The sequence below is a fragment of the Macrotis lagotis genome, chromosome 8 (genome assembly GCF_037893015.1).
Source record: "Macrotis lagotis isolate mMagLag1 chromosome 8, bilby.v1.9.chrom.fasta, whole genome shotgun sequence".
Taxonomy (NCBI): domain Eukaryota; kingdom Metazoa; phylum Chordata; class Mammalia; order Peramelemorphia; family Peramelidae; genus Macrotis; species Macrotis lagotis.
This window is the reverse complement of record NC_133665.1, coordinates 25873621-25898763: the sequence shown is the minus strand read 5'-3', so window position 1 is coordinate 25898763 and position 25143 is coordinate 25873621. Positions and strand designations below refer to the sequence as shown.

Here is a 25143-nt window from a genome sequence, read left to right as displayed (position 1 = left end):
TTTTATCATGAGTTTTTAATATTGTACCTACACCCCAAATATATGTATATTTTATTTTATACATATGTATAAGTATTACTATATTTCTACTAATATGCATTGTAAAATTTAGACAAAATTGAAACTTTTAAAAGAACGAGATAAACATGAAATAAAACCTGACCCTAGAGTAGAATCTGTTGAGTAGGGAAGTGAACTGGTCACACGAGCACTTAAGAAAGTTCAGTCGGGTAGCATTGTAGAGATAGATAGGAATGGGTAAAGACTAGAGATAGACAGACAGACTAATTTGAGGGGAAGAGTGAGGAAAAGAGAAGACAAGGATGACACTAAGGTTGAGTACCTTAATCAGTAGAAGAATATTGTCACATTCAACAGAGATGGGAAAGTTTGAAAGAGGGATAGTTTGGGGAAAAAAGGTAACGAATTCTATTTGAACATGATTTAAGTTTAAGATATCGATAGAAGATTATCCAGTTCGAGATGCCCAATATGCAGTATGTGGGTTTTTTTTTTTTTAAATTTACTTATAGTATCTTGTTGTTTCTTCGCACAAAGTTTTTTGTTCAATTATATTATGACATCTAGACATAGCTATAATTGTGCACTTCCTCCTATAGTTATTGACAATTTTCTCTTTGCCAGGGAACTTTCCTTCTTTATTTGACATCCATCAACATCTCATGGCATGCCACGTTCTTTATGAAATTCCTTCTCTGACCACAGAACACTCAGTTCTCACTCACTGATTCAGAATCTCAATCTGTAATTAAGTCAGGAGGGAAAGGGACAGGAGGATTTCACCCCAAATCTGTTGTGCTTTCCCTAGTAGAGGCAGAGTAGCTTCTCAATTGTCTACTATGCCTGCTTCAGACCTCACACCCATGTAAATGACCTGCAGCATCAAGTTATGCTGCATGTGCTGCTGCTGCTGCTGCTGCTGCTGCTGCTGCTGCTGCTGCTGCTGCTGCTGCTGCTGCTGCTGCTGCTGCTGCTGTGAAGATCATCAGGGTGACAGGATTCTTTTACCGTCAAGTGTTTCAATTAAGTTTCTTTGTGATTTAAGCCAAAACTTGTATTTCTAAAGCTATGGACATCCGACCCCAAAGAGCAAGTGCTTTGTCTAAGTATTTCTATATCCCTCTTCACTTTTCTGGTAACCAAGTCAATCTCATGTTTCTGATAATGTATATTTTTCAACAGCAGCTCTATAGATGGCTCAAACTAACCTTTAAGATAAAGTAATTCTCTTCATTTACATTGTAAAATATCTGACAAATCTATCTGGCCATGGTTTTGTTTTATGGAAGTAGGAATTTGTAGTACAAATTTGTAGTACAGAGAAGAATCATGGGCATCTTGGGTCTCCATTAACAAAAAAGAAGACCATAGAGGAGATTCTTGTGGGACACAGCCTATCTGATCAGTACTTCAATTTCATCCAAAATTTCCTCATGAGAAAAATCTCAACCTGTAAGTTTACCTCATTCCCTGTTAATAATATGAATAGCCTTCTTATTTAGGGTCTCTAATTTCACTAAAGCACCCAATAAAAGAATGGATAGATTTGGCTACCATGGTTCCTGTTTGTTTGTTTTTTATGGGCAATCTCTCAAAACTACATACTATCCAATAATTCTCCAGACTGGCTGAGTAGGAATCTGTCCACATTCATGATCACTTAGGGACTGTTGTATTTGTGTCCATATGGCTCTAGTTCAATAAAGGGTGATAGAACCTTCCCTCCCTTTTCACTCTTCACTAGAGAAAGTTAGACAGACAGTGCACCCAATTGAAACTCATTCTGCCTTTTGAAGACAATAAGGAAGATGGATGAAGGATGATTCAATCTAGTCAAGAAATATTTTTCCTAGCATTGAGTTTCTCTAGTAGAGGGTGGGGAGGGGGCTAATTTGGTTCAGGTCTTTCCAGAGGGCGTTAGTCAATTTTGTCTTTTCCCTATTGTTTTAGATTCTGGAAGTGAATTTCATGCAAGTCACCATCATTATGCCAAATGTAAGCCTACCATTATTTCTAATAAAGATCAACTACAGATTCAATTTAGTTTTCATCACTAGACCTGATATAACCACTGAATTGCTCTAATTGTAATTGTAACAAGGGTCTTTGATCACTGAGGAATTACCAACAAGTAATATCTAGCCTTGTCAATAGATTATGCTCAGACTTTTGCTCCACTGTGTCCCTTAATTGAAGATTTATTGTCTATGTCTCTAGCTATATTTGTCTATATCTTTAATCTGTCTATATCTATGTTTACATCTGTAGACCCAATAATTATGCTTTAAAATTTATGGAGAAACCATAGAATTTTGTAGGAAGAAAGAGATTTAAAAAGTAAATAATAATGGCAGATTTTCAATGTCCCTCTATCAGAAGAGTAATATTCTATCAAGAGGCTGCAGAGAGGGAGGCATTCAGATCCATTTTGAGGAGATTAAAGATAGCCTAAACCTTTGAGAACGCCAAAGAAAATAGGTATAAGACATAAAACAAATTACATCTATTCACCGAGCATTTCCATTGTTAGGACTATATCCTTAATAAAAAAGAAGGAAAAAATGATACATATGTGTATAAATAAGCATACATATACACACATAAATATTTATAGTTGCTCAATTTTAATATCAAAAAATTAGATATTCAATGATGGGAGAGTGGAACAATACATTAATGTAATATCTAAAAATCATATAATTCTTGCAATAGATTGTCAGCTTTCTGAGAATTTTCCTAATGAAGTATGGAGAGGCTCATTGCCAGGAGGCTCCATATTTGGTGATAAGTTCTTTAGCTATGGCAACATATGAGGACAATGGTCTTCATTCCTATGTCATCCCCTTCTACTTCAGTAATGTCAAAATTTCAGAAAAGGGAACAAAGATAGTTTTTTGGTTCTATAAAGTTTGGCATGTTGGTACTATTAAAATGAGATGCTTGTTCAACTGGAGCATGCAAAAAAATGAGTCTGACACAGCTAGTAAGTTGTTGTATTTGGATTAAAGGACATGAAATATTTTCAGTAACTATGAACCAAGAAAGAGGCAGCATTATTTTTGTGGATAGTCAATCAGTGAACAAGTATTTATTAAGCAATTATTATATGCTGGATATTGTGCTAATTCATTAATATAGCAAAAGAAAGGTAAAAACATGGTCCCTGATATCAAGCAGCTGATATTTTATCAAATAAGAGAGAGAATACAATACAATTTCAAATTAGATGGTAATACATTAGGAAGAGCTGAGTTCAAGTCCTATCTCTGACACTTATTAGCTATGTGAACATAAGTAGATAATGTAATTCCTCTGAGATTCAGGCAACCCTCAATAAATGATGTATGGGTTATAATCTGGTTCCATGTGGGGTCTCATACAAATAACATCTGATAAATGAATCAGAGGTATCTAAATGTCAATTACTTTATGGAGGAAAATTTTAAAAATTTCATGTACTTTCTTCTCAACTCTAAGCTTACACATATTTCAATCTAACTTTTTTTGGGCCACATTATTAAGGGTATGATTCTCTTCCTGATCTGCTATCTTCTGTTTATTATTATTATTATTATTATTATTATTATTATTATTTTATTTGAGACATTTACAAAATTGAAGATTACAATTTGATGCCACAGCCAACAATTCTTTTACATTTTCTTCTTTTTCTGCCTGTATCTTATTCTAGCTAATTAGAAGATAGTATGAATCACTGCTTTCCAAGTATATCAGTTCTACATGCTATTTGGTATAAAATTGTCAATAATCTAGGACCATGAGAAAATTATGATTCTCTCAAATAGCATGATTATACCTCCTCAGTTTTAACATAAAGTGGAAGTCAGACCTAATAACATTAAAATAAATAAGATGTCAGAAATTAGTCCTTGGATCAAGACAGATGAAGACCAGAGTGGTTTACTGTTCTGACCTGGAAAGAGGCTATATGACTTCATGGTACCAATTTCCCAGTCCTCTCTGCTCATTTCGGCAGCTATCTAGAACTATCTCAACTGTAGGAAGGGGCTTGTTCCTATAATATGATAAGGCAAGTACAATGAGTTATTAGAAAGTCTGCTATCTTGAATCAGGGAAACTTTGCAGAGGGTTTAATTACAAACTTATTGAATATTATGGTTATGAATATAACTGTTCCATTTATATGTCTTCTCATCTAAGCATCTAAGTTTGTGGATATAATGGGATGAAAGGGGGAAGAACTACTCCATTTATTTATTTTTTGTTTGTTTTACTCAGTAAATATATAAGTTTATCTAGCAGGACATTCTATGCTTCAGTACAGATTGTCACCCATCCATGCTTTCTGGGTCCTGGGCAATTTTCATCTTTGTCCTCTAATGTGTCCTCCTAAGATGATGCACCCCAACATACTGGAGACCTTCCTCTAAGATTTTTTTTTCTATATTTTATGGATGAAAGCATAACACTCTGTTGTACATTTGTTATTCTTCCCTCTTGGGCAGGGCAGGCCCATCTCTTTCTCCAATTTTACATTTATTTCCCAGGGAAAATATCTTAAACCCAGTTCTTGCCTCAATGGAATTATTCTGCAGGCAATCTATATCTTTGCATTGGTTTGGGGTTAGCAGAAGCTTTGATTCTTTGGAATCTGTAGTGCTCTAAGATTCCATTTCATACAATGTGAGAAAAATCTGTTTGTGTGTGTTTGTGTGTGTGTGTGTGTGTGCATGAAAGAGAGATGGAGACAGAGATAAATAACTTAGAATCATTAAAAAGCACTGTGATGTTTTTCTTTTTATTCTTTTAAGGATTGAGTCCCCCCAACCTTCCCAGGGCTGGTAGTTTAGTGACCTCTCAAGAGCCTGATCCTACTGGGATCTTTGACGGCTCTATTTCCAACCTGGACTTCGCTCTAGGCAACTTGGAGCTCTCCTCCCCTCATAGGTAGGTCAGCAGGTTGATTCGTGTAGATAGAGTACAGGATCTGGAATCAGGAAGATCTAAATGCAATTTATCTTCAGATACTTATTAGCCCTGTGATCCTGGGTAAATCACTTTCACCTCAATAGCACATACCTCCTAGGGATATATGTGAGGATAAAATGAGATATTTATAAAGTGCTGAACACAGTGTCTGGCAGTAGATCTTGGCCCACTAGAGCTCAAGACTCAGCTCAGACAATCTTTCAACCTTAACATCTGTATAAGTAGGTATTCTAAGCACCATTTTGCATTTTCCTAATTTCCCAAGGAACATTTTACTTTCCTTCCTGCCTTATATTCATTCAATAAAATTCATTGAGCATCTGCTAAGAGTGCTGTGAGAGATAAAGGCATAAACACAAGATATGGATACTGGGCTCTTGGAGCTCACAAAAGAGTTGGGAAGCGATGGCATCCCCGCACCTTCCCCTAACCATAATGTGTGGCAGTGTCATGTAAGTACTACAGGAGTTCAGAGGAGAGGAGTGCTTCTAAATGGGGTGGGCAGGCTTCATAGAGATTTGGTATTTGAGACGGGCAGTTTTTAGGATAGAAAGGGGTTGGAGTGGGGCAGAGCAGGGGATTGAGAGAAAGAGACACTGTCCAGAAGGAGAAATGAAAATGTGCCAGTCTAGAGGAGATACCAAATTGAATAAAATAGGGTCCTTGTGCTCAGCAAACTTCCATTCTGGCAGGTAAGATGAAACAAGTCTATAAATAACTACAGTACAAAATGGAATTATGACAAGTACATCAGAGAGGTACAAACAAAGGGCAATGTAAGGGAGTTTAAAGGAGAGGAGAGATCAATTCTGACCAGGAGGATCAGGAAGAGTTTCATGGAGAATTGGGACCTGAACTAGACCTTAAAGAATAGGCAGGATTTTAGCAGCCCTGAAGGCAACTCTGATCCCTGAGTAAGACTGGAAATGGGGTAGAGGAAGCAGGGAGAAGTTGTAACTTATTCATTTCATTTTCCTTAGAATGTTGTGCCTGAAGGGAGGAAAACTCATGTCCCCACATTCAAATCTGACTTCAAACATATACTAGCTATGTGGCCCTGAACAAGTCACCTAAACCTCAGTTTCTTCAACTATAAAATGAGCAGGAAAAGGAGATGGCAAACCACTCCAGTATTTTTGCCAAGAAAATTCCAAATAAAATTTGGATAGACTCAAAATTTAAGCATCAAACAAAAATCATCAACTTGGAAAATACCTGAAGCATAAGATGACCAGTTTGGAGTGAATGAAGGATTAATAAAGGGGTGTCCCCAAAGTTTAAAACTGCACTGAAACATTTGGAACACCGGATAAAGAAAGAGTGTGAGAACTACAATGTGGAGAGATTTGAAAGCCAGGCTTGAGACTAGACATCATTCTTTAGGTACTAGGAAGCCATCTCATGGCTTGAAAATATCAAAACAGGTAAAATGTGGTTTAACTTTTTGAAGTCAAGCAGTTTAAATGACTACTCATTAAATTCTTTCAATTCTTCTTGTCATAAAGAATGGTTTGGTGTAGTGACTCTAATAAATTAAATGCTTGGCTTGGACCTGAGAAGACCACAGTTCAAATCCCCCATCTAAATCTTTGTGCCTGAGATATCCAGGAGTTCCTGGGTAAGAAATCACACATGTTTTCCTGTGTTTGAAGGTATCTGTCTCAAGGTCATAAAACCTGTTGGAATTTTGTTCTAACTGTCATCCACATTTATGAACTGGAGGCTTGACCTTACTCTTTTCTGTCTTTTAATCAATAATGAAATAAGTTCTTTTTTTAGAAATTTCTTTTGGAAGAAATGAATGCTACTGTCAGGACATCTTTTAATTGTAAGCGACCAATCAGAGAAGCCATTTATCAGTGCACTGGGAAGGGTAAGAGTCATGGGTTCTAGTTGTTGAACCTTCATTTTGGAAGAGGACCAGTAACAACATGGGGTGATGTCTTGACTCGCAAGTGAATTGGTTTTAGGAGAGTCAGAGCTGCACAAAATCGTTCCCTTACTCTCTCTTCCAGAGTCATCACAATCTAATGGCAAATCAAAAGTTAGGACAACTGGTGATGGCCTGGGGGGTACAGTGGATGACTGTGATTTACTCAATGTCTGACCAAATTCTAAGTCTCCACAACACCTGCTTCAGTCAATTGAATTTAGCCAATTTAGACCTTTGGAACAAATTGTTTTCATCTACCTATCCTTCCAGGAGGGAAGGGGAGGCAGGAGAGAGGGGAAAGTCTTCACAAGATTGGGATAGACATCCCCTAACTCACTGACCAGTTTGAAGGCTGTCAATTTTCTTCCACCTGGTTTTACTCATCTTTCTAGATGGTTTTACAAGAGTGTGGTCAATTTGCATGCCACTACTTCTTGGAGCCACTACACACTAAAAGTGGATGAGCAGTCTTGAAAAGGGTTCAGCAAGCTATCACACCAGAGGTGCTAGTTCTTCCTGAACACCCTATACACTTCTGTCTTATACCAGGTTTGTGTTCTTGGGTCAACTTACTTGCCCTTTCTGAATCTTCATAAAATGAAGGTATTACATTAGTTCATCTCTACCTTCTTCTTAGTCAAAGTCTTATTTTTTTGGCAAGGCAATGGGATTAAGTGCCCATGGTCATACAAGTAGGTAATTATTAGTGTCTGAGGCTGGATTTGAATCCAGATCCTCCTGATTTCAAAGTCAGTGTTCTTTCCACTGTACCATCTAGCTACCCCTCTTCTAGCTTCTTCTAACTCTATTTCATTTTTTGAATCACTCAACAAAGGTCCCAAAGGCCTGACATACTCCTTCCTTGGCAATTCTAATAATAGCAGATCAGAACCATAGCAAGTTCAGGACAAATGGAGGTTGGTCCTAGGAAATAGAAAGCTGGAAGTTTGTGGAGAACACTTAAGAAGCGACAGATCAAGCAGAACCAACTAAACCTAGAACCTAGTTAACAAGGATTATGTGGAACCACAGGTGTTCAATGTGTAACTGAGAGTGATTTTTTTTACCCTTGGAATGAGGAATATATCTCTAGACATACCATCCTACAACCTTGGGTCATCTAGACAAAAGTATCTGTCTCCACCCAAGGTTGGATAGAATACAAAGGGCTTCTTCACCTTAGATTAAATTACTTGTAAAACTGGGTGGGGCCTGACTAAGATGCAGGAGAGTTAATTCAATCTCATTATCTGTACTGTTCTTTCAGAGACTGTAATTAAAATCAGAGACTTTGGAAGAATGGGAGAGCTCTGAATACTGGTAATTAGGATATTGATTATTAATAATCATTTCTTTCCATCTTAAGAGATTTTAAGAGACTGGAGCTCTCCTTTCTACTGTTACCCACTTTGCCCTGTCCCTCACACAGGTAGGTGACATTGATCTCCACCAATGAGGAGAGAGTCCCATAAGAATGAGCTTTGGAACTTGGGTTATATTCATCAAAATAGGAAGCTACCAGATAGTAGGCTTCTAGTTGTCATACATAGGGTGATCACCTCCCATCCTGTTCCTGTCTCCTTCCTGCCTTTATTGGCAGCCTCCTTAATAGTTAGCTTGTGGTATCCTTTGTCCCACAATCTGAGATTTTTCTCCTTCCTCATAATCAAACATGTTTAGAAAAATAAATTGAGACTGCTTTTCAACTACTTCCCCTTGGTTCTCTTAGTGGTTTTGTTCTTGATTGCTAATCAAAGTTCTATGCTATGGTGGCCTGCAATGATGATGATGATGATTATGATGATGATGATGGATAGCATTACATGGGGCTTTAAGGGTTTCAAAGTTCTCTACAAATATTGTCTCAGTAGAAAGATCAATAATACTAGAGCTGGAACACCTGGGTTTGACTCATGGGTTTGCTATTTCTTTTCTGACTTAAACCAAATCACTTATTCTCTTTGGGTCTCAAGTTTTTCATCTTTAAGGTGAAGATTTTAAAGATCTCTTCCAGGTTTAAAAGTCTAAGCAAATAGTCCTAACCACTCTTTGTAGAATGGTATTAACTGTCCTAGAGTTTAATGCCACAGTGAAGGAAGGTGAAGCCAAAGACATTGCAGGAATTACCATTTTCCTTTGAGCAATAGGGTGAATCACAAAGATGTGTGCTTTCATTGTCTCTTGTTTAATGTTTCCTGGACTGAGTTTTTCACAGTTTCTTAAACAGATTTTTGCGACTCTTGGAGGGGTTTAAACAAAGAATAGTCTGTTCTCACCCGTGGGACACATTTTGAGAATAAAACCAAACCAAACCAAACTCTTCAAATCCACAGCACCCAGGGAGCTTCCCTAGCTAGCAAAACCCCTGCCTGGGGACTCTGACCAGGTCACAGAATTGACCTTACTCATAGATGGGAAAGGCAGCAGTCCACCAGATTAGTTTAGTAGCTTGTACATATTAGAAACTGAAGAAATATTTTCTAATGACTGGTCTGGCTTTAAAGGAATTTATTTCTCTTTCTCTGTTCTCCAGCTGCCAGCTCAGTTTTAGAATTTTAGTACCAGAGCTTTTTCCTTTTGATCATAAGACTTCCATCCATATTGAAATGTAAAAATCACTGGTTTGGGTAACCACCAAAGTTGCTGTCTGTCAGTCTTTATACCATCTTATGTTGTTAATGGTCTTTTGTTTTCCAAGAAGACTAATGATATCATGTCTCGACTTGTGCATGTATTGGATTTAATTGAGACAGAGTTGCACAAATCATTGCTCCTTCTCTCTTCCAGAGTCATCACAGTCCAGTAGCAAGACAGAAGTCAGGACAATCAACAAAGACCTAGGGAATGCAATAGATGACTTTGGCATCTTTGACGCACTCCAAAGCATCCAGTTTAGCCACCATTAGAACAAATTGTTTTCACCTTTCCATTATATTAGGAGAAGTCTTCACAAACTTTGGGTAGACATCTCCCTAACTCACTGATGGATTGAGGCTTGTTGGCTACTCTCAACCTGGTTTAGCCTGTCTGTCTAGACAGCTAATCAGGGAGTAGCCTCTATGCATTCTTGAAGCCACAAATGAGAGTTGAGTGCCAGGTGGACACCAAAGGTAGATGAGCAGCCCTGAAAAAGGGCTCAACAATCCCATACACCAGAGGTACCAGGCCTCTTTAAACACCCTTACATCCCTAAATGTCTATGTACCAGCCTTCTGAAATAAGTAGGGCAAGGTTATAATTTCCATTTAAAACACAGAAAAAGGTGGTAGAAAAGAAAGATAAATTAGTTGGAAAATTAGATCACCTTAGCTCATCAGTTGTAAACCTAAGTGTTTAAATTCTATTCATTATTTAATTCGTTCTGTACTGATCTGGATTTAGAGAATTCGGAGGAAACTCTAGGTGAATCTTTTTCAAATAGAGATTCATATTCTTTTATTTTAATGATTTGGGATGAGGGAAGTAGATGATTAGAAAAAAGCCATATTAGTTGCTGACATGATTTTCCTTCTGGCATGGTAGAACATTCAGGGGTTACGTGGAGGGAAGGTCCCTTTGTTCTTCCCATCTCCCTCTGCCCCCCCCCAAATCTCACTTATGCGCCATATTGTAGAAAACTAAGGATTTTAAAACAACTTTGAGATATCATTTTACACCTCATGCTTTTGATTAAAGTATTATTTCTCCCATCTTCTAAATTCACTGAGCAATTCCCATTTCTTTGAGTTCTTTAACCTTCATGTCTTTCCTGTTTCTCTGATTTTAGATCTTATTTCCCCACTACTAGATCTAGAGGGAAGGGACTGATGTTAGTTGTTGTGGCTCCCATAGGTCTAGGCACAAGTTCTTGTACATAATAGACATCCATATACATTTGTTGAATTGATTTAAAAAACCAAAACATTTGTGTGTCCAGCTTTTTAGCTTCCAAATGAATTTTATATATCTCCTTTGATCTTTGAATAACCATTGTGAAGACAGGGAGGTAGATATTATCTCTATTATATAGACAGTCTCAGAGAGTTCTGATGGATTGTCCAGGATCACACAACTGCTAAGTGATGAAGGCAGGGTTCCTGCTTCATTGCTCAGATAGCTCCCTGAAATTGGGGACCTGAGATAATGTAGTTTTGAGTGGGCAGAGATGGAAGAGAGAACAGTTTTGGAGCATAGGGAAGGCTACCTAAATAAGGTACTTACTTAGTGCTTGTATAGGGTGCAGGTGAGCACTGGACACTTGGAGCCATTAGGCAGAATCAAAGAGATGGCAATGGAAGAGGTAGGGTGTGGAAGCCAAGATTTGACTTTCACCCTGGATATTGTCATTTGTAAATGTGGTCAAGCCCAATGCAAATTTGGAAGTCCCTGTAGATTGTTTCTCTTGGCTTAAAACTTTTTAAAGACTTATTTGCAAGGTTAGGCAAGGCCTCTCTGTGTTACAATTGTGTTTACAGATTGATCTGACCCTTAGAGAAGGCTTGGAAAGCATCCCAGGTTTTTTTTAAATAGCTTTGAGTTGCTGCATTTTAAAAATTAATTTTTATTTATGGAATAAGACAAGCATTTCCAAAACATAAAAAAAGATTCTGTATCATCTGATTCTCTTGGAGAATGATGGCCTACTACACATAGTGATATCCTTGGACGAAATGTCAAACTTGTAGTTATAGGATAGGATTGTTTTCACTCCCCATCTTCTTTTCTATCACCAGAGATAATCTTTCCAGGGAAACACTTCATAGGATTTAGGTCTAGAAGGCATCTTAAACCCAATACCCTCATTTTCCAATTTAAGGAAACAGGCTTATGGAGGACCAATGACTTGCTCAAGGTCATGCATGCAGCTGGAATTTGAATCCAATTTTCTGACTCAAAATCTGGTTTTCTTTCCATTTCACTTTTGTTTTCTGATTTTTTTCATAATAATTAATAATTTAAAAAAGTAATATATGCCAGTTTATATTTATATACAATGTGCTTTATATACTAATAAGTGTTATATTTATTCATTGTGTTAAGACTTTATGAAGCAGAGCAGATCAGGTATTATTTCCATTTTACAGATAAGAAAATTGAGACTCAGATATTAAGGAACTTGTTTCCAGGTCTCATAGCTAGTGAGTGAGAGAGTCATAAATTGAAGTCAGGTCTTGACTAACTAGTGCTCTTTCTACCATATGACATTTCATAGAAGGGTATTGATCAGGTGCCAGCATGCTCAACCCATTCTTTTGAACCTGTGTTCATAGGAGTGCTATGGGAACACAAGGGAAAAGGCAGCTATAAAGGGGCAGGTGATTTGTTGATGGATTTATATTTAGACAAATTTGAGAGTTGCCCACTGCCTAGGATATGCTCTGTTCCCTCCCCCAACCAGAGTTTCCCCAAATTACTTTTCCTACCCACTAGGTTCCTTGTATTACTTCCCCACCATTCTTTCTGGGCCACTTAGAACTTGGCAAGCTCCTTTTCTTTAAATTTATGAAGAGTATTTTGGTACTATGTGAAGGAAGTCCTGAATAAACATGAACTACAACCCTTCTACTCCCTGAGAAACATCAGCACAGATGTGGGAAGAGGGAGAGCTTGGCTGCGTTGTGCCCTCAATGAACACTCCTTGGAGCGCTACATCCACATGCTCCTAGCAGACAGAATTAGATTGAGGTAACTGGGTGTCTAGGGGCTTGAAGCAGCTCCTTAGATATACTACTACTACTACTACTACTACTACTAATAATAATAATAATAATAAAAATAATAATAATAATAATAATAATAATAATGGTTGACCTTCATTCTCAAAGAAGATCATGACATCAGGGAGGTGATGCCATGAGAAGCACACATGAATTGGATTTGAGTGAGGGGTGCTGTAGGGGATGCCCTGGAGGCCTGCTCTTGTATACAATCCAAGGATTTTTAGATGGGGAAACCATTTTCTTTAGAAGTAAATGTAAATTCTATTTCCTTGAGAATTTAATTTGAGCTATTTTGAAATGTCTTATTCTTAGAAATTAAGAAGAGACTTGTATATGATCTCATGTTCTGCCTTTCTTTATAGATTGTATGCTTTATTAATGTCCCTATTAATATTCCTGGCAATAATAGCTAACTTATGTTTTATCATTCAACTGGACTTAATACATAATTTTCTTAAAGCCCTTTAAATGTCCTGAGCCTAAGCTGTCCTGACATTTTTATCCCAGTTTTGCAGAGGTGGAAAGTGAGGTTCCAGAGAAGTTAAATTATCCAAGGTTATACAATAGAGTAAACGATTAACCTAGGATTCAAATTCAGCCCTTTTGGTTACAAGTCCAAGGCTCTTTCCATTATTTGAATTTTTATTTCAGAAGTTAAATATAAGACAGTTTAATAAATGACTTGGATTTAAGATTGGTGAAGAGTCATCAAGTTCCCATCTATTCCTCTCACAAAGTGGAATATCCTAATCTTTTACTACCCCTCTTTTGCTATAACAAATTGGCAACATTCTGGAACCTAACTTCAATGTGATATACTGGAATGATTTCCTAAAAATAATTATTTTTAAGCCAGGTTTTGGAATTTAGAATTTATTTATTAGACAGTGGAATGTGACTGAAAGTTTTCAAGTTGATGGGGTTGGGGAGGAATTGAATGAGCAGAGATAAGCTTTAGGAAGATTAATCTCTGTATAATTTATAGGAGAAATTGAAGCTAGGAAGCCTGAAGAGGTTATAATATCTCTGTTGAGGGGTTAACCAAGGCCCAAAGTGAGAGGTAGCAGAATGGAATGAAGACAATGAAAGGGAGAGATTTTGAAAGGAGATTCAACAGGATTTGCTACTGATTAGATGTGGAGAGGAAGAGACAGAGATTAAAGATCAATGATGGAGGTGCTGAGCATGAGTAATTGAATATAAATGGCTTTACCATTATCAGAAACAAAGAATTTTCAGGAGGATTGGTGTTTTTTTAAGTGAAAATTATGGTGTTTGGCCTCGACATGTTAAGTTTTAGATGCTGTTAAGAGGCAGTGTGGTATGGGTATAAAGAGCAGCATTAGATTTAGAAGCAGAGAATTTAGGCTTGGATCCTACCTCTGGTTTTTACAATCTTTGTGACTTTGGTCAAGTCACTTAATCTCCCTTGGGTCTCAGTTTTTTTTTCACCTTTGAGATGAGGAGGTTGGATAAGATTATCTCCAAGGACTTTTCAACTTCTGAAACCATTTTCTTAGTGGAGATATCAAATAAGCAGCTGGAAATATAGATCTAGGGTTCAGGAGAGATATTGGTGCTAGAAGTAGCAATTTTGAGACATTCTCTTAGACTAGGCCTTGTGAGTAGACATTGAAAGGAGATCTCTGAGAAGAGGACTGAAGACAGGACTTTGGTTAGGCAGCAAGGAGGAAGAAGAGCAGCTGGAGGAGAGAAAAGAGATGAAAGAATTAGGAGAGTCCCCTGTCTTGGATGCTAGGAGCAGAGAAAATACTAGGGAAAAAGGAAGTTGTTAGTAGGATCAAGTGTTACAAAAATGAAAAGGTAGATGTGAACTGATAAAAAGCCATTTTCTTTTTTTTTATTAAAGATTTTATTTATTTTGAGTTTTACAATCTTTCCCCTAATATTACTTCCCTCCCCCCACCACAACAGAAGGCAATTTGTCAGTCTTTACATTGTTTCCATGGTATACATTGATCCAAATTGAGTGTAATGAGAGAGAAATCATATCCTTAGGGAAGAAACATAAAGTATAAGAGATAGCAAGATCAGACAATAAGATATCAGTTTTTTCCTAAATTTGTTTTTTTTTGGTCTTTTTTTTGTTTTTATAGGTTTTTGCTAGGCAATGGGGTTAAGTGACTTGCCGAAGGCCACACAGCTAGGTAATTAAGTGTCTGAGGCTTTATTTGAACTCTGGTACTCCTGACTCCAGGGCTGGTGCTGTATCCACTATGCCACCTAACCGCTCCAGTTTTTTTTTTCTAAATTTAAGGTAATAGTCCTTAGTCCAACTTCACAGTTGTTTCTCTGGATACAGATGGTATTCTCTACTGCAGAGAGCCCCAAATTGTCCCTGATTGTTGCACTGATCGAATGAGCAAGGTTGATCATCGCCCCCATGTTGCTGTTATGGTATACAATGTTTTTCTGGTTCTCCAAATCTCACTCAGCATCAGTTCATGCAAATCCCTCCAGTCTTCCCTGAATTCCCATCCCTCCTGGTTTCTAATAGAACAATAGTGTTCCATGACATACATATACCACAGTTTGATAAGCCATTGTCCAGTTGAAGGACATTTACTTAATTTCCAATTCTTTGCCACCACAAACAGGGCTGCTATAATATTTTTGTAGAAGTGATGTTTTTGCCCTTTTTAATCAACTCTTCATGGTATAGACCCAAAAGGCAACAAAAATATGCATACCCTTTGATCCTGCAATACCACTATTGGTTCACACCTCCACCAACAATGTAATAGTGTTCCATGACATACATATACCACAGTTTGCTAAGCCATTCCCCAATTGAAGGACATTTACTTGATTTCCAATTCTTTGCCCACCACAAACAGAGCTGCTATGAATATTTTTGTACAAGTGATGTTTTTACCCTTTTTCATCTCTTCCCTTTGGGCATAGTTCCAAATTTCTTTCCAGAAAGGTTGGATGAGTTCACAGTTCCACCAACAATGTAATAATGTCCCAGATTTCCCACAACCCTTTCAACAGCGATCATTATCCTTTTTGATCATATTGACCAGTCTGAGAGGTGTGAGGTAGTACCTCAGAGAAGCTCTAATTTGCATTTCTCTAATAAGCAATGATTTAGAGCAATTTATCATATGACTAAGGATTGCTTTGATCTCCTCATCTGTAAATTGTCTTTGCATATCCTTTGACCATTTGTCAGTTGGGGAATGGAAAAGCCATTTTCTTTTGAGAGAGTAGTATGATAGTTGAGATAGCAGTCATATTGTAAAGTTTGAAGATGAAATGGCTAGTGAAGTAAAAACAACAAACATAGAATACCTATGATATATCTTCGATTGGGAAGGGATCTTCTAGGTACATTAGTCCAATCCTCTTTGGTTTAATAATACTGCCTCAACAATATCCCCCAAATCACTTTGTTTATGAAGATTTATGAATATTTCCAGTTCTAGTGGGGGTGAAACTCAGTACTTCATAAGATTCTCTTTATAAAACTTCAGTAGTGAAAGGAAGTAGAGATTAGTGAGTGGACAGCAGACACAAAGAGCCTTTTTTTTAAAGGAAACAGTAGATAAGAGCATGTGTGTAGATAAAAGGGAAATAGCCAATGGAGAAGATGAGATCAAAATTGCAAGAGGGACCAAGAAGAAAATGCCTAACCTCTTTTAATTTGTCCTCACAAATCCAATAACTTATATCATCCCACTGTTTAAAAAACAAAATAAAGCTTCATTGTCTCTATGTTGCATATTTAGTAATGAAGAAACTTCTCTTTTGAGGTTTAAAGCTCTACTAAATCATTGATAATGAGGTTGATACAGGCATTGACAGAGCTAACTCAGTTGGGTGACTTGGAAAGAAAGTGTGGGAGAGAAGAGGTATTAGACTAACTACCAAATTGAAAGTCTACAGAATCATTGTACTGACCTCACTGCTATCTGCTTGTGAAACTTAGACAGTCTACCAGTGCCATGTCAGGAAATTGCTTCCATTTACATTGTCCTAGGAAGATTCTGAAGGTCACCTGCAGGAGAAGATGCCAGACATTCTTGCACTAAACTGCTTCGCATTCAACATTACTATAGAGAGTATAACTATGATGGGCTGGCATGTTGTTAGGATGAAGACCTACAGTTGGCCAAAAAATTATTTTATGGAGAGCTCACACAGGGTAAACTCTCAAAAAGGGGTCACAAGAAGTGATCCTGGGACACTCTGAAGGTTTCTCTTAAGAACTCTGGAATTGGGGCGTCTAAGTGGCACAGTGGACAGAGCACCAGCCCTGGAGTCAGGAGTACCTGAGTTCAAATTCGGCCTCAGACACTTAATAATTACCTAGCTCTGTGGCCCTGGGCAATCCACTTAACTCCATTTGCCTTGCAAAAACCAAAGGGAAAAAAACCCAAAAAAACTTTGGAATTGATTTCACAGCATGGGAGCTATTGGCACAGGACTGCCCAGCGTGGTGTGCCCTTATCTGTGAGGGTGCTACTTTCTATGGGGAAGGCACACTTGAAGCGGCTCAAAGGAAACATGTCACCTATAAGTTTAGAGTAGACACCCCAGGTGTGCACATGGACTATATGTGCACAGCCTGTGGTAGAGCATCCTGCTCAGGCCCAATAGGACACAGTGTAATTTGTCTCCATTATAGTGATGTCAGTTTGTCTTCTTCAGTAATGAAGGGCAAGAACCAACCAACCAACTAACTACTTACTACTTATCCTTTAAAGTTCAACTCAGATTCTACCTCTTCCCTGAAGTCTTCTACTGATACAGAAAATTATGAGAGAATTATGGATGTAGCAGAAACAAAATTCTGTAGCTTTAATGATGTAAAAATCTTGTTAATTATGGAAGGCTGTTTGTTCCTGAGATGTAAACTGACCTTATTGTTGATTGTATCCTGTCACTTTTTACCCTGTTGTTTTGTATTTTGTCCCCCATTTCCCCCTTCACCTAACCTTGGCCTCAGATGCTGGTGTGACAGGAAGTGACACTTTGAACTTGGGGGTTAAGCACCTTGGGACAGGAAAGATCAGTACATAGTTTGCCACTGGAAGATGCCTGGTCTAAGATGTAAGACCAAGGGCACCGGCCCTTGCCCAACCAACCACAGAAGCGTATTTAATAGGAAACTCAGCTGTTTCTGCTATTTCTTCCTTCTTCTTTGATTCTAGCAGGATGGGTTTTTCTCATTCTCTGTGGACCTCCCCTGAGTCATGTGGCCAGATTAAGCCAATTCTCATGGCTGCCTGCCCTTCTCTCTCTCTCTCTTTATCTCTTTTTTCTTTCTCTTTCTCTTTCCCTCTCAATCTCTCACTTTCACTCAAACTTCACCTAGTCTATTCTTAAAGTGGTTACTGCTTTTCTAGGAGTTTTAACCTATATTTGAAGTAATTTGCTATAATAAAATCCTGAGCAGTTTTTAAATTTCTAGAGAGCCTGTAAATTCCTTTACCTTTTCAGTGGCATTAAACCTTCTATCTTTAATCTCTAAACCTTTTATAACTGACACCACTATGACCTTACAATCCAGTAACAACCTTGTGTGGATCTTTCAAAACACTTTGTTTTGTACTTCTGGAATCTTTTAGGTGGTCCAGTAGACAGAATACCAGGCCTGGAGTCAGAAAGACTCACCTTTTTGAATTCAGATCAGATCTCAGATACTTACCACCTCGATGATCCTGGTCAAGTCACTTGACCCTGTTTGCCTCAGTTTCCCGTTCTGTAAAATGTGCTGGAGAAGGAAATGGCAAAGCATTCATGTATCTTTGTCAAAGAAATTCCCAAATAGGGTCACAAAGAGTTGTACACGATTGAAACAACTGAACAGTAGCAACAACAACAATATCCTTAGTGTGAAATATTGTATAGTATAGTTATCTGTATTTGTAGCTTGATATTTGGCTGAAAACTCCAGAAGAGTAGGGACCATGTTTTATCTAATCTTATTATATCCCTTAGGGATAATCATATCCTCCTGAGAACTATACATGCCTCATAGATTCTTCTAGTGTTTGTTTTTTTGTGCTCAAATTTTGCTTTAAGTATTTCTGTGAATATACATTTGTTATATTATGTATGTGCAAATATTTGCATACAGTGAGAGAGCGAGAATATTTGCATACAAGAGCATTTCAGATTGATGTGGTGAAATTAGAGCTGACTGTGGTGTAAGGACCTCCCTGGGTTCAGGTTACACCTCTGACACTTACTGGCTATGTGACTCTGGACAAGTCCTTTCTCAGTGGCCCAGGCCCATCTCTATTACTATATTATTGTAGAAAACAAATTGCAGAGAAGTTTTCGTACTCATCGGTAGAGGGAGTTCCTCAAGTGACTTCCAGCACTGATAAATTCACAGGTCTGCTCTCTTCTCCTTCCGTCTAGAACTGTTTATAAGAAATCTTAAAGAGTCTGTAGAAGTCTCTGGCAACTTTATTTACTCTTCAATTAGTAGAATTAGTAGGCCCATTTTGTAGTTCTACTACACAAACAATAGTTCTACTCTGGGTTTCAGCATCTTGGTCTGTTTTTCAGAGAATTTTTGCATGGTAGTTACCCTTAATATCTGGACTCTCCGTCTAAAGCTCTATTATGTACTGCATTTACATATATTGTATTCTTTAGATTTTTATGACTTGGCCTCCCAAGAGAACATCCAGGAAGTTATTTGGATTACAGATTCTATAATTATTCTTTGTTGAATTTGTAGTATCTACTACCCATCAGATAGCTCTATATGTATAATATTCACTTTAGTAAGAAATATGATAATCACAACTTCTAGGTGTTCTTTTAATTTATTCATTTCGTTCATAGAAAAAAAATAGCTATTTCTCAGAGTCCTTCCAAAACAGGTAATCTACCATAGATTGTTTTGCATTTCTCTTTTGTTTGGCAGCATTTTCTATGAGGACTGGGCCTTTGTGATGGATGAAGAACGGTCTAGTATGTTTCCTACCATGGCAGCTGGTAAGCCTTAGTCTTAAAGCCAATAGTGAATAGATCTGGATTTAAAGGCTTTCTGGACTTGTAATTATTTGCATTAAAAGGTGGCAGTTTGACTGTGAAAGTGTAGTTAATGTCTTCTTTTTTTTAATTAGAAGGGTTATTGAGACTTTTCCCAGTTCTTCAGTGATACTTTTGTTACTGATCTTTCTATAATGAAATATAACTCTTAACAAGAATTCAGTAATATAAATAATGTAGTAGACATAAAATGCTATCTTTCTCTCATTTTTTTTGTGGCTCTAATTAATTGTCCTTTAAAAAAAAGTCAGAAGTTAATGCAATTAAAATAGAGAGCTTCAAGTTCTTTAATTACTGATATTTTTTATAATGCTTCAGAAATTTTGCAGATTTCACATATTATGGAGTCTAAGACAGACCATGATATAAGTCAGAAAATTTCAGTATTAATCAGTATTTGCCTGCACTCATAGGTCATATGAATGGAAGTCGTTTCAGCCCAAGTGTTCTCCCCTTCTTGCTTCTTAATTTACAGCTATTTTAACAGTATACTGATGGAGGTAAGACCTGAAGTGGGCTGCCTATAACTGCAGAAATAGTATCGGACTTTAGTCTCTTGAATTGCTCAGTTTATATTAATTCCTCTTTAGGGGAAGATTTTAAAAAAATAACTTTTAAAGGTAAGTCTATGTCCTATAATTATAGTGCAGGTGGTGGCCTGGATAGAGGTTTTTGCTTTTCTGTATTGTTATATTTAGAGATGTATGCTTAGGAATGAATGCTTCAGTTAGTGGACCTTTTTTCCTCACTCCCAGGTCTGAATTCTATACTTTTTGCAATCAACATCGACAACAAGGACCTGAATGGACAGAGTAAGTACACACCAACTGTCTCTGACCTCTTAAAGGAGTCTACTCAAAATATGACCTCTTTGCTGAAGGAATCTACCCAAGGTGTGAGCAGTCTTCTTCAAGAGATCACAGCATCCTCTGCTGTCTCCATCCTAATCAAACCAGACCAGGAATCTGACCCTTTACCGGTTGTTTCCAGGAATGTCAGTGTTGGTAAGTGGTGAGAATGGTTATCAGAGACTTACTTATGAGGTTACAATAGAGGGTTTAAATGCGATAATTGTTCTTCTTTGTAGTGAAAATCAAGGGCATAAATTGTATTAGGATATCCTTGTAAAAAGCTGTGTTAACCATTGGGTTTATTTTAGAAATATTGTTTCGAAAATCAATATTTGTAAAAAAAAAATCTTAGTGGAATGCATGAGCAGTAACTCCCATTTGTTGGAATTGTGCCATTAACTTTTTGCTTACTTGATATTGTCTAGACTTTCTCCTAAAAGTCCTATAATGTGTATGTATGTTAAATATGCATACATGTTACTTTTAAAAAAATTGATACTTTTTATTTTTGCATCAATAATTTTCAGATATATCTCTGCCCCTTCAAACTTCCCCTTCTATAGATATTATAATTATGCTTTAAGTTTTTTTCTTTGAAAATTTTATGTTCTTCCATTAGATTATTGGATAGGGTGACAATCTAGGATATCACATGATTAGGAATTCCAAACCTGCATGTATGTTGAGTCCTATTCCTGGCATTCTGTGATTCTTAAAACTTAACTGTAGCCAGATTAGAATTTTCAGTAGTGTATTCAAATCATGACCTATGGACCACATAATGTGATAATCTTTCTGATGACTAAACCCCTATTTTCTGATGTTGGAAATATATAACGTTGCCTTTTTTAAAGTGTAATTTATTCTCTGGTCTTTTTGACTTAGATTTGATGTTAAAAGTCAGAAGATAGAATTTTCTTTACTGAAGATTTTAAAGTATCATCATCATCTTTTTGAATATTGCATGAAACACAAAGCAATGTGACTGATTTTTTTTAAAGAAGCACACTAGAATTTATATATACAATTGAGATTTGCTCTAATAGTCCCTTTTGGAGGTACTTCCCTTATTCAAAATGTTTTTTTCCCTTAAAATGTTTGGGGAACAATTATTTGGGAATTGCCTTAAGAGCCGTTGACATATTTTTAAAAATGTTTTAGGAATAACACATCTTTGCCCTTTGGTTTTTGGACTAGATCATGTATCATTTGTAGCTAAATCTAGTGAATAAGGTGGGTCATAAATCTGGAAGATCTGATTTTTGGTAAAAACAAGAATGAGAGCATGCTGTGATGATAATATAATGAACATTTATTTTTCATGCAAAGCTCATAATCTAGTCCAGAAGGTAATCTAAAAGGATGGGTTTCACAAATCTTTTAAGTAATAAAAATATTCTTTTTTTTCCTTGTCTTTTTTTTTAAGTTTTTGCAAGGCAAATGGGGTTAAGTGGCTTGCCCAAGGCCACACAGCTATGTAATTATTAAGTGTCTGAGACTGGATTTGAACCCAGATGCTCCTGACTCCAAGGCCAGTGTTTTATCCACCACGCCACCTAGCCGCCCCCCAAAATATTCTTTTGATACGTATGCAGTTTCATAGGATGATCATTTTAGAAGACAATACTCATTGGATGTATACTATTAAAAATATCTTATTTTTAAATAATTATGCCACAATTCAGCCTTGTCGAGCTGATAAATTAATCTTTTAAGAGACTTTTTGGTTCTGAATCATAGATTTTTAAAAATTGTTTTTAAATATATTTTTTAGAACATTTAGGGAATTGCCAAAACCATGGATAAGATAGGGTAGTATTTCAGTTGTCTTAAAGACTTCTTCTTCTAATATATTTTTTTCTTTTGACAGATGTAAAATGTAAAAAGGATAGGAAAAAGAAGAAGAAGGTGACCAATATAATTTCATTTGATGATGAGGAAGAAGAGCAAAACTTTGGGGACATTTTTAAGAAGACAAGTGGAACAGGAGAAAGCTCAGAAGAGAATTCAGATCGATCATCAGTTAATATCATGTCTACTTTTGAAAGTTCCTTTGGACAAAATTCTAATGGAAGCCAGAGTAGCAACTCTTGGAAAATTGACTCTGTGTCTTTTAATGGGGAATTTGGATATCAGAAACTGGATGTGAAGAGTATTGATGATGAAGATATTGATGAAAATGAAGATGAAGTTTATGGAAAACACTTGGGCAAAAAAAATTGGAAGATCATACAGAGGTTTCTGAGAAGTAAGCTTAATTTAATTTAATTTAATTTTTTTTAACTTAATTTTTTTTTGTAAGACAAACGGGGTTAAGTGGCTTGCCCAAGGCCACACAGCTAGGTAATTATTAAGTGTCTGAGACTGGATTTGAACCCAGATACTCCTGACTCCAGGGCCGGTGCTTTATCCACTATGCCACCTATCCACCCCTAACTTAATTTTTTAATGAAAGGAGTTTCATGTTGAGTAGGTACTTTAGAGTCAGTCTTCATTCTCCAAAGCATTTGGTAGAGATGAGAATCAAGCACTTTCTTTTCTTTGACTGCTTCTCAATTCATCTCAAGTAGAGTTTGATTTAGAGGCCAGGAATTCTCTTGCCTGAGACATTAATAAAATGAAAAGAACATATTCTTGGGTTATTATTAAAAAATTAAGGATGGGTACTTTGACATTCTTGGGAAATGTGTCATTTTTTGCTGTCTTATTTGGGTCAGATTTCTTTAGAAGCAGATGTGATATAATGGAAAGAGCATTAATTTTGGAGTCAGGAGAGTTGTGTTCATATCCTGTTTTTGTCACTTCTTAGCTATATGATTTTGAACAAATCATTTATAATTGCTTTATGCTTCTATTTCCTAATTAGTAAAATGAGGAAAAATACCTTTCTTGTCTATCTAGATGATAGGGCCATTTTTATGAATTAGATTTGTGTGAGGGGTTGTTGTGCTAAGTCACCAGCCTCATTTTCTCCTCCAGAGCCATTTGGGTCCAGTGGCCAGATATAAATGAGGACAACTGGAGATGCTCTGGATATGAGGCAGTCAGAGTTAAGTGACATGCCTAACGTCACACAGCTAATAAGTGTCTAGTGTCTGAGACTGGATTTGAAACTCCTGTCTTTCTGACTCCAAGCCTAGTATACTATCCATGGTGTACTAAAGATGGTTTTGGAGGAGAAAGTAAGGCTGGTGACTTAGCACAGCATCCCCTCACTCAAATATAATTCATGTGCATTTCATGACATCACTTCTCTGATGTCATGGTCTTCAAGAGTGAAGGACAAAACATGACAGAGTCATTTTTGATTATAAAATGATTCTGTGTTTGGAAAGCATTTTTTCCATTAGTAAAGAACTTTATAAATGCTAATTATTACTATTTAATAGCTTAATTTGCTGTCACTGCTTTATAGGCTAGGAAAGAAACTCAAGGAGAGGTTAGACTTGTATTAAGAAAAGTGTATGGACTAGTACATTTGTAATTTCTCTTCTAGGAATGCATGAGCAGTGGTATTTTGGCATGGGCTTTGTTGCTAACATACCTTTTTTGTTTTGGTGCAAAATGCTGAAGGCTTAGGAATCAGATGTAACTTTGAGTCCTGGTAGGAGTAACCTCCCTTTTTTTCCCCCCATTTGGTTAGTTACTATTTTAAGATAATGTACATCATCCTTTTCACTGTATAAACTAGAACATCATAGCACATCACATCCCTAACACAGCAGAATCCCATAAGAGTGCACTTTCTGTGGAGTTCAGAGATCTGGTTTCAATTCTTCAGTCTAGTACTTTTTAGCTTTGTGACCCTTAATATCACTTAACATTTCTGAGCCTTAGTTTTAACATTTGTAACATGGAGATGAAAATACCTGAACTTAAGTACCTCACAATAATATATAAGAGCAGGGCAGCTAGGTGGTGCAGTGGATAGAGCACCGACCCAGGGATCAGGAGGACCCGAGTTCAAATCTGACCTCAGGCACTTAATAATTATCTAGCTGTGTGACCTTGGGCAAGTCACTTAACCCCATTGCCTTGCAAAAAACAAACAAAAAAAGATAATATATAAAAAAATACTTCTTTTACTGTAAAGAGTTATGCAAATGTACATTGCTGTTATTATTTCCATTGTTATTTAAATGGGTTATTTAATTGATTTAATTGAAGTCTTTTATGAAGAGACCTCTCAGTCCTTATAAGAGATTATGCCCACTGTTCTTAAACTAATCGTTTTAGAGTTATTTGGGGTCACTGAGAGTTAAATGAATGCCCAGGTGTAAACAACTAGAAAGTGCCATATTTGAAACTGTAACTCAGATCTTTCTGACTCCCTGCTAGCTTTTCTCTTCATTAATCTATACTATCTCTCTTTTTTACTATTAAAAATAAAATAAAATAAAAATAAAAAAAAGAATGGACTGCAAAGCACATTGCCCCATGACTTTACATGTCACATAATAATCATGGAGCCCAGGATTTAGGGTTGAAAGGGATCCCTTTATTTCATAAATCAGAAAACTGAAGTCTTGGGAGATTTAGAGGCTGTCTGAAGGTCACATGGTATTAAAGGTGATATTTGAACCTTGTCCTTCTGACCAAGTTAGTACTCTGATAATTTACTGTATTCTCCTTT

At 36.8% G+C, this 25143-nt stretch overlaps 1 protein-coding gene across 1 annotated transcript in view; it reads left to right on the top strand.

Moving 5' to 3' along the window:
• The first annotated feature begins 2820 nt into the window (after window positions 1-2820).
• The window catches only part of LOC141495143 (sorting nexin-29-like), a 54762-nt gene continuing 32439 nt past the window's right edge, over window positions 2821-25143 (top strand). Inside the window, exons 1-6 of the mRNA XM_074196122.1 lie at window positions 2821-2875; window positions 4815-4950; window positions 12413-12589; window positions 19532-19602; window positions 20415-20663; window positions 22381-22758. Of these exons, the coding sequence (XP_074052223.1) occupies window positions 2821-2875; window positions 4815-4950; window positions 12413-12589; window positions 19532-19602; window positions 20415-20663; window positions 22381-22758 (1066 nt within the window). The remainder of the gene's footprint in view (window positions 2876-4814; window positions 4951-12412; window positions 12590-19531; window positions 19603-20414; window positions 20664-22380; window positions 22759-25143) is intronic.